General features: G+C 45.2%; 1 protein-coding gene across 1 annotated transcript in view; it reads right to left on the bottom strand.

Moving 5' to 3' along the window:
- Positions 1 to 895: 895 nt before the first annotated feature.
- The window catches only part of PAK2 (p21 (RAC1) activated kinase 2), a 42449-nt gene continuing 33170 nt past the window's right edge, over positions 896 to 10174 (bottom strand). Inside the window, exons 12-15 of the mRNA XM_041486912.1 lie at positions 8759 to 8858; positions 6088 to 6284; positions 5288 to 5425; positions 896 to 4425 (exon numbers count right to left, since the gene is read on the bottom strand). Of these exons, the coding sequence (XP_041342846.1) occupies positions 4339 to 4425; positions 5288 to 5425; positions 6088 to 6284; positions 8759 to 8858 (522 nt within the window). The 3' untranslated portion in view covers positions 896 to 4338. The remainder of the gene's footprint in view (positions 4426 to 5287; positions 5426 to 6087; positions 6285 to 8758; positions 8859 to 10174) is intronic.

Below are 10174 nucleotides of genomic sequence, written 5' to 3'. Positions count from 1 at the left end.
AGAGCCCATTTCCCAGCAACACACGGGGAACACAGGCCATGCCAAGTCCTCACCATTCACAACCGAGGCAGGAACTTCATCCAGAGCCAACTGACCCGGACTCAACCCCAAAGCAAATCCCTCCTTGTCCTTGGCTGGACTGGCAGGCAAACATCCCACAGCCTTTTTGTAGGTCCAGTGGAAAACAAAAGTGGCTCTCTGCAGCCTTGGAGGCCAAGAGGAACCATGGATCTCATCCCAAGTCCTCGAAGAGCTGTCGGCACCCGGTGCCCTGGCTCCCATGGTCCAACACCGATCGGCGGCGGAGCAAACCAGGAGCCAAATCTTCCCAGCAGCCAGCAGGACAGCTCCATTCCCATGGATCCTGTGCCATAATGTTTATAAGCAGGACAGTGGATGGTGCCCAAGGTGCAACAAAGCAGAGCTCTTGGGAGCAGCTCCTGAATCATCACCACATCTCCAGAGGTTACGGGCCCATCGCTCCCACCCCAGCACTGGCCAGCGGAGGGGGAAGGTGCAGCTGGGATGGGCCAGGCTGGTGTTTGCTCTGCTCCCTCCACATGGAGGGCAAAGGATCTCTTCCACAGTGGGTGAAAAGGGTGTTTTGGAGCTGCTCTCCTCCCATCAGCGATCCGGAGTTTTTCTGGGAGGCACACACAGCAAAGCTTGTGGGGATCCCAAGGCTGGTACAGACACTGATGAGTAATAAAACTTTAAAGAAAAAGGCTGGTATAGCATAAAATTATATCCACCATCATTAAAGCACTCATAAGAAGCTTAATTACAAATAAATTCTGTTAATCTCAGTAAAACACTGACACATGAACCCTTTCTGATGCTCTTGTTATCAAAGGTATAAACTCATGACAGGGAAAAGGGGGGAAAAAGCCCCAAAGGTTTTTTAAAAGTTTATTTCTAGCCCTGAAAGACAGTTATTAAACGAAGTCAACAAATACAGTAGTTAATATTGCAGTAACAATTAAATAACATAATGGGATTAAATTACACAAAAGGCAACATTAACATCTGAAGACAGTTAAAAAAATAAAAAGAAAGCTTGCACCTACTTCCATTCCCATCAACAGCATAAGGAACAGAGGGAAAAACAGACCAGAGAGATTTATTGACTCAATTCCAGCTGGAGAGACCCCTAATCACATTATCTTTGCTCCCTCCCCAGCCCCTCTGACAACGGGACCCATCTGCTGTAGCCAAACCTTTTCACCTCCCTGCACAGAGAGCCAGGGGGGAAGGCTCCAATTAGTCTCACTAACACCTAAGGCAGGGCAAAGTGCTCATTCCCATGGTTATTTTTAATAAGAACTCTGGTTTGTTCTATGATAACAACATCCCAGGAATCTCACACTCCCTGCACCTCAGCCACAAGCTGCCCAGCTGGCACTTCACAGGGATCGTGTGCACGTCTGATCCCCACTCAGGATCTTGGGTGGGCACCCAAGAGGGATGCACAGGAATCCCCACATCTGGATGCAACTCATCCCTTCCCATCATTTATTTCCTCCAGCTCTGGCTGGTCTCCACTTGCCCCAGTGCCACAGCAGAGCTGTCAGCCCTGTACCCACCCAAGGGCTCTGCTCTGCTCCCACCAGGGAAAACCCACGCCTTGGAGCTTCTCACCTCGCAGACACCCTCAGAAAAGCGATGCCTGACCCTCCAGACACAAAAGCACAGCACAAAAACCTTCTCCTGGCTCTCCTCTCCTGCCAGCCCCACCTCTGATCCCCATGGAAACCTCACCACAGAACAGCTGCTGCATGGGGCCAGGGAGATGCTTGGAGCTGAACACCGTCCCAGGTCACACACACAATTTGGGAACTTGGGATTGGGCCAAGTTTTGTGCATTAGGATGGCTGAATCTTCAGAAATTGTCTCCTAAGCAGACTAAATTGGACAAATTTTGCAACATATGTTTTAAACCGTTCTCATTCACCAGTAAAAGTGAACTAATAAGTTAAAATTACTTATGATTTCTTGTTTTCTATTTAAAAAAGCTAAATTTATCTAGATTGTGCCATTAAAGAAAAAAAATATGAAAGAAAGAAAAGCTCCCATTTTAACTCTGGCACAAGGAGTTTCACCAAGTCCATTGCCAGCAATGGACAAAGAGGGAAGCACTGGTACAACAGGTTTTTTCCTCAGCCAAGCCTCCTCACTGCTCCATTTGACCAGGGAGCCAGGACACACTCAAAACAGGGTGATTACAGTGTCCATGGCTCATAATAAGCTTTTTTTCCAGACAAATGCACTTGGATTACCTTACCTGGCATGAGACACTTCCTTGAATTTAAAATTTAAAGCCATAACTGTTGTCACACTTATAGCAAGAGAGATTTATCCCTGTAAGGAACAGTTAAGATAATTAACCCAACAGAGATTTTAACTACCACACAGGAGAAGAACACAAGCTGAACCTGCCCACCAAGGCATCCTGCTGGCCCCACAGGAGCCCAGGAGCTGTGAGACCCCAGCCCTGCTCCCCTCCACCATCCCCCCCAAACTGCCTCTGCCATCCTGCCCGGCCGCTCTCACCTGGAAGTTTGTTTTGTCATACCTTGGCTACCAGTCCCCAAAATGTCATTCTCTCTATAGAGATACTGAAAGTCTCTGAAAATCACTTCTATCTCCTGCCAGCAATGTTTGGAAAAGTGTGCAAAAATTTTTATTCAGGGTCCTCTGTCCACACCCAACCATAGCTCTGTCTGTCCCAGGCCCTGCCCCACTGGGAATGCAATACAAACCCACTAAAGTCATGGTTATTCTTTCACAGACTCATTTGGCACATTGGTACTACTTGGCTCTTCCTTAAACACTTGGGGAGGTTGAAATGCATAGACTGTAGCATTAGAAGGGGCAGAGGCTCTGCTAAACTCAACCCTGGCAACACCCCAAGAACTCATCCGCTCAGGCTGTCGCTGTCCTTCAGGAAGAGGCACTTTTTGTTGTGTTGAAGGTTGGCTGCAGCCATCCTGGCTAGCACAGAATCCTCAGTGACAAGGATCAGAGTGACACCAGCCAGTCCAACAGGCTCCACGATGGTCTGACAGCACTGCTTCCCCTCTGCTTCATCTCACAACTTTGGCATCTCCAGGTGTTCATATTCATCTGTTTAGATCGTATTTCCAAAATCCTGTATCGTCAGTGTCCTCAGATCTGGTTATTTGTTCTTCTGGTTTCATTAGTACAAATGGAGCACATACAAAACTGGAAAAAAATAGCTCTAATACTTTAAACTCTGACAACTCCATAGGTTGATGCATTATTTGCTTGGCGGGGGGAGGAGGGGGGAAATTACAACATATACAAAAATGTATTTGATACAAAGAAGGGAAATGTAAAATAAAAAAAGTCAAAGGCACCAGCATAACTTCCAAAGCCCAAGTCAGAGCACAGATACAAGTTTATGAACCACCCACTGCACCAAGCACGTTATCCCTCAAGCTTCTGGCCAGCAAGTCTAACAAGGGAAAAAAAGAGCAGACAGGAAGACAGCTGGAATTTTTTCTTGCCCTGACTAGAACTGATCATTTGATCATAAATAAAGTATCTGACCCCAACCTACACATCCATAACCCACATCCAAAGACTTGACCGATCATTACGGTTCTACAAAGAGGCCACATTTTTGATTTAAAAAAATGTCCACAGAGCACAAGTATGAGAAACAGCTGAATACTTCTCTTCCCCCTCTCTCTCTCCTTTTTCATCTTAAAAAGTGAAAAGAATCTCCACACATTATGATTCCTTAAGTAACCGAGTTGTTGATTCTACAGTACAGCGACAGCTAATCCAAAACAGAAATGAGGGGCAAGATGTACCTTCACATTCGCCACACCTGCCGTGAATCTGGTCACTGGGAGCTTCCCACAGGGATTGCAGGTAGAGGGGAGGAAGAGGAGAGTCAAAGAGATCAGCAGGTAAAATTAGTACTGCTCTCTGAAAGCTTGAATCTGTCATTCAAGTATTGAAAGTACCCAGAGGGTACAACGGGAGCTGTTACAGCGAAGTCGTTAAAACCCCTTAAAGCCCCGGGCACAGCAAGTGGTATTTCTGGGCTGTCTGGGAAACAAAAATCAGAATAAAAAAACCCCACAAAGGCCAGTAATTCAGCCCTCAATTCCTTCTGGACCCCAGACAGGGATCTCTAGAGTTGCCACAATGTATTTGGGTGTCTTCTGGATGAGAGTTTCTTCCCTTTTGCAGACGTTTCCCACCCCCACAAAAACCCCTTCCCTCCCCCCCGAAGTGTAACAATTTCATATATTATAAAGATTTGTAAAATACAAACAAACAAAAAAGGAAGAAGGCTGTGGCAGGATGTTAGCGGTTACTCTTCATTGCTTCTTTGGCTGCCAGGATCAGTGGCGTCAAGCTGGACAGAGGTTTGGCCAGTTTCAAGAAGGGATGCTGCCAGGAAGACAGAAACACGAGGAATCAGTGAAAGACACACTTTTAAAGGTTTGATTTCCAGCAGGATTCATGTTTCCATGGAGCTAGGAAGCAATGAATCTGCATTTTAACTGCTGACTTGTGTCACGTGTTTCTCCTGATGGCTACAAGGACAAAACGATCCCAAGCTGGCTGGAGTCACACTGCCTTGCCCAATGGAGTTTCTCCTGGTTTTGGAAAAGGCGAGTATTGAAGCTGCACTTGCAATGAGCAAAACAAAGATCTAAACAAGAAATAATCAGAGAAAGGCAAGAAGCAGCAGCTGGCTTTACTGGGAAAGCCTCTACACCATCTGCCTCAGAGCTACTCCTTGCTCTCCCCAGGAATGGCATCAGTGATTCTCCCACACCTTCACACAATGCTGCCTACAAGCAGATCTCCTTTAACAAATCAGCCTTTCTCCAGTGCACAGAAAGTATTTAAAATCAAAACTAAAAGGAGAAATGGTGTCACTGCTCCAGCTGCTCAGCTCGTAGGGCAAAACCCAGCGGGGAGAAAGGAAACTTTTATTTTCAAGGTTTGACCACTGATGTCAGACCAGCAGAAATATGAAAAGCAATGCAAATGCTATCACTGGCCACCCTCTGAAAGGAGTTCCTAAACTACTGGACACTTTGGCAGTGGCAGAGTGAAATCACAGGTTATAATGGAACAACTTTGAAGTATATTATAAATCTTTCCTACCAACTGCTCTCACTACAATTCCCAGGAGAAAACACAAAACAAAAAGAAGAAAGGGTGCCAGTCTATGGAGTGGTTCATTACAGGCTGACCTGACTCTGCCTTCTGGACCTCACTGTGAGAAGAAGTGGAGTCTCACCTGTAGCAATTCTTTGGCTGATCCTCTTTTCTCCACATCCATCTCCAAACATCGGTTCAAGAAATCCCGGAATATTGGGGACAGTTTCTCGGGGTTCTGGAGTTCTGGTGTGCCATTAGTTGCTATCAAATATAAAGCCTATAAAATGAAGAATAAGATATAGCCAAAACCAAGCTTTAAAAGTGTCAAACTGACCTGCCTTGTGGCAAGCCCTCAGATGAGAGGGCTCTGCAGCTACTTCTCCTCAACTTCAGATCAGGACTGTAAAAATGCCACACGTGTAGGCACTCACGACCTATTCTTCCTAGTAGCAAAATAACGTTCAGGATCTTTTGGAAACAGATACTGACCTTAGCAAAGAAAACATCAGTTTGTGACACAGCAGCACTTTCCATAATGTCTTGGGTTTGCTTTCCCCAGACTATCACAGAGGCCTGAGGTCAAAGTCCTGTGTTTTATTTACAGGCAGGCAAATCTTCTAAGTACCATCACAGAATCCCAGACTGGTTTAGGCTGAAATGGACCTTAAAGCCCAACTCCCTGCCTTGGGCAGGGATACCTTCCACTATCCCAGGTTATTCCAAGCCCCGTCCAACCTGGCCTTGGACACTTCCAGGGATGGGGAGTCAGGGTAAGGCTGACTGCAAATTCAAGACAGCTCTCTTCTTCTGGAAGAATTTTGTTGTACTGCTGAAACTCGTTGGCTTTTTCTTTTCATTTTCTTTTTAATGCAGATGCAATTAGCAAACAAGTACTGACAGTGGTGAACACCCAGCTCCAGCAACACCAGGGCTTCTTACCCTCAGGGGGTTCTCATTGAGGTACGGGGGCTCTCCTTCCACCATCTCAATAGCCATGATGCCCAGGGACCAGATGTCCACTTTGGGGCCGTAGGCTTTCCGTGTCACCACCTCGGGAGCCATCCAGTACGGAGTCCCCACCATGGTGCTGCGCTTGCTCTGCTCAGGGGTGATCTGGGCACAGAACCCAAAGTCAGCTGCAGGACAACAGAAGGTTAAGAGGTTAAACTGGTACACCCCAAGAACTGGTTTTCCTAGAAGACTTTTCTATTGCTACACATACATTTCATTGAGAGGGGTTTGGGGGCAGTTTCTTCTTTCCTCCCCCACTACATTCTCAGTATTAAAAAAGCCAACGTGCAATGAAAATACAAAACCTGAAGGTGCTTAAGCAGGGCAGAATTCCATGGAGTGAAGACAAGGCTTTTGTCCTCTGGAAACAAGAATTACCCTGCAGAAGAATGGTGTTTTGCCCAGTCCTTCCATCAAGAGTTCTGGGATGGTAACAGCCAAAATAAGCAATCAGGCAGAACACAGTCAGAGTGTTCTGCATCTGGTGTGTTATACAGCCTGAATTAGAAGAAATCCATCCACAACCCATGGCTTCTGCCCTGCTAAACAGACTGTACTTGTGCAGCTACTGAGGTCAACATTTCACAGCACTTTGGCCATCTATACAGGTACTACAGCCGACAGACACGGAAACAAGGCTCCAGGGAAGTGCAGTGCTACCCCACTCAGCAGCAGGAACCTGGACAAACAAACCTTTCCACAAGGTAACTACCAAAGAGAACAACCACACTCAAGAAAAGGAGAAAAGTCACCTATTCCTATAGCCTTCAGGTGCAAGAGCAATGCATGTCCCATCATGTTACTTTATCCAGCTGCAGCACTCCCACTTCCCAGGCATGTAAAGCATCAATAAGAACACAGTTAAGGCAGGAGACAGATATTACCTTATCATTGACACTAAGTTAGAGAAAGAGAGAGAGAGGGAGAGGGAGAAAAGAGAGAGAGAAATTTAAATTCCAGGGTGATTTTGGAAGTGTTATGCCAAGCAGTGCTAAGGAAAGAGCCAAGTCATGAAGTGCCAAGTTGTACCAAGACCATTTAACACAGAACTAAACCACCCTGACAGTCAAAATGCTGCCTTAAAAAACCCCAAAATCAAACAAAAACCAAACCTATAGGAGTAACCAAGTTCCTCCTGCACTTTTTGGCCTTATCAAGGTGTCACAGTCACCTCCCAGCATGGCCCATTTCTGTAACCAGCCCATGGAAGCAGCTGCAGTGTGTTCTCCTGACCTTCCAGCCAGGCCTCCAGCACCAGCCACCAGCACAGAGGAAGAAGACAGGCAGGAATAGAGTTTCACCCACCAGCAGCATATGTAGCTGCAGTGGTGACACCTGTCCTGTCACCAGACTCCCTCAGAGAAGGGGAAGAGTTCAAAAAGAAGGTGTAGCTTCTCCCACCCTAAACTTCTGCTAAAGCACTGTAATCACACAGCCCCAGAACAGCTTGTTCAGCACTGATTACTCCACCTCCCCTTCATTCAGGGAATTTTTGCAGCTGACTCCTGTTTTCTCCTGTGTCTCCTTCCTCCTCATCCTCCCCCGATTTGCTGCCATGATGATTTTGACTCAGCTACTCTGTCCTTTGGCCACTTTGCTTTGACACCTCTTTTGCATTTGTGATCATTCTCCAGCTAACTCTTCTCAGCCACATCCTCTCCTGTAACTGTCCACTTCTCTCCAGCCTCTGACTCCACAGCTTGTGCACAGACACATCACATCCTTAAAATAAAATTCCCTATGCAAGTGAGCAGCACATCCAACAATACTGGGAAGCAAATTAGGTTGCTGGTAATCCTTCTTCACACTCCATCTCAAATAAAATGAGACTGCAAACCATCTAGAATAGGAATATTGCCAAGACACATTTTCACGGCACTTCAGATTCCTACTGAAAACACTTTTTGCTTCACACCTTTTTGCCTTAACTCTTTGATTGCTATATGTTTTGTACATTCCTCAGTACATACAGAAATGCAGACAATGCACCTCTTTCTCAACAGTCGTGACAGCTACCAGTGCTTTCACATCATTTTCGTTTACACACCAAAAAAGGATTTACTGTCCAAGCCCATGCATGCATAACCATTACCTGAAAAGCAAGTAGTTTGTTTTGCCATGATTATATTAATGAAAGTGTTACACTTCCAGTCCAAGATAAGACATAGGGTTAGACTGCAATAAATAACCAATAGTGCCCAATTTTCTTGTTAGTGGCCTTTTCATGAACGGGGCCAAGCATTACTATCATCCTAACAAAGCCACTGCAGTTTGCTGCAACTCTGCTATTGCAATCATTCCCATTTTGCTTCACTGTCTGTGCCAGTTACTTCCTATTTACCAACGAATTCATGGGGCCACAGGTTTGCTTCAACATCCTTCCAGGCCAACACATTCACAGCCCCATCTGAGGGCCCTCAGAGTATCAGCACCTGCTGTCTGATACATATTTTATAACAGAATTGTTTTATATTACTCATAGTCAATAAAAACCACCTTAAATTTCCCTGCCAATTCTCCTTCTACAGATTTACACACTCCGAGCCAGAGATTCCTGAAAAAGGGAAAAGAGAACGTGAAACAATTGTCTGCTACTCACTTAATTTAACTGATCCATCCATTCCTAACAGCACATTGTCACTCTTTATGTCCCTGTGGATCACCTGGTTGGCATGGAGGAACTCAAGCGCTTGCAAGCACTGGGTAGGAGAGAAAAAAAACAACACTCAGCATCCAGGTATGGAACTGCAGCACGTGAGCACAAATTCAAAGCCATGTTCACACCCTCAGCCAGCTCTGAGTGCAAGAATAGAAAGGTGTTATTGAAAATAACCAGCAGAGGAAGCTCTTGGGCTAAAAAAATGCACTCTGGATTTCAGGAGCTGAAAAATCATTTCACCGTGGAGTTTCCCTATCTTAACAAATGCATCCTTTAAACTCCTCATCACCCAAGATGCTCTCAGAAATCCCTGATGTTAATTTTGGTACATCCCACAGATGCTGCAGTGGAACCATAAACGATTAAGTGAAAGCTTTTCAGGCTGAGGTCTCACCAAGAGGAACTGGTGAGGCATCGTGTCCAACAACCACACAACTTCTACAGTGAAGGCTGTAAAACATCTTCATTCTGAAAGGCACTAATGCTGGTTTGCATTGTTTTCAGATGAAAACCTTTCACACGAATTTGCTGCCCAAAACCATAATGAAATTTACTTTTGTTATTTGAGAATAAAAGGCAAAAGAACAAAAGCCAGATTTTTCTCTTTCCATCTAAGCAGAACATTTGCCATTTGCAGCTTGGCACAGATGTCCCCACTGAAATGGATTTTTTCTTTTAATCTTGGTTTGCTTTAGCAAAGCGACACTGATTTGCAAAACTAAATGTATCTAAAACACTGGGCAGCAGAGTTTTGACGGAGTACAATAGTTCAGTATATGATTTCTTCCTCAGAAGAGTCAGTTACTCTCACAGTAAATAGTTATTCTTTTGGTTCTCTGCTTCCAGCTCTGGTTTCTCTGGAAACCATTCCCTGTCCATACACGTTACTGTGCAAGTTTGCTTTCCCTCCCCTCCCTTGGGGTGAGTCACAAAACCTCTCATCATGCTGATGGAGTCAGATGGGCTTTTTAAAAGCCTCCAGTTTCTCCTGCACAGCAGATAACACAATTCTCCTTCTGCCATGATAAAATCAAGCCTGAGCTGCATACTGGCACTTGCTCAGGGCAGAAACCACTGATAAGATGTGATATTGGCTGCTTTTAACACTTTCATTTGAAATCTTACTGGAACGTGAAAGTTATTCCATCTACAACCTTCTGGAGCATTATTTTCCTGAGAAATCCATAGAGAGAGCTTATCTGGCACAGAACTGTAGATGCCACACACTATGGGAATGACTAAAGTGGGAAAGGGATAGTCTGCACTCAGTTCATCTTTATTTTAGTGTATGTTTAACATACTCCTATTTCAGCAGATCCATTTTCAAACTGTGAGCAAACACCATTTCCCTTCTTC

Source organism: Pyrgilauda ruficollis, unplaced genomic scaffold (genome assembly GCF_017590135.1).
Source record: "Pyrgilauda ruficollis isolate IOZ18807 unplaced genomic scaffold, ASM1759013v1 scaffold79, whole genome shotgun sequence".
In the NCBI taxonomy this organism is placed as follows: Eukaryota; Metazoa; Chordata; class Aves; order Passeriformes; family Passeridae; genus Pyrgilauda; species Pyrgilauda ruficollis.
Note: the sequence above shows the minus strand (reverse complement) of the source record. Positions and strands in the feature narration are given on the sequence as shown.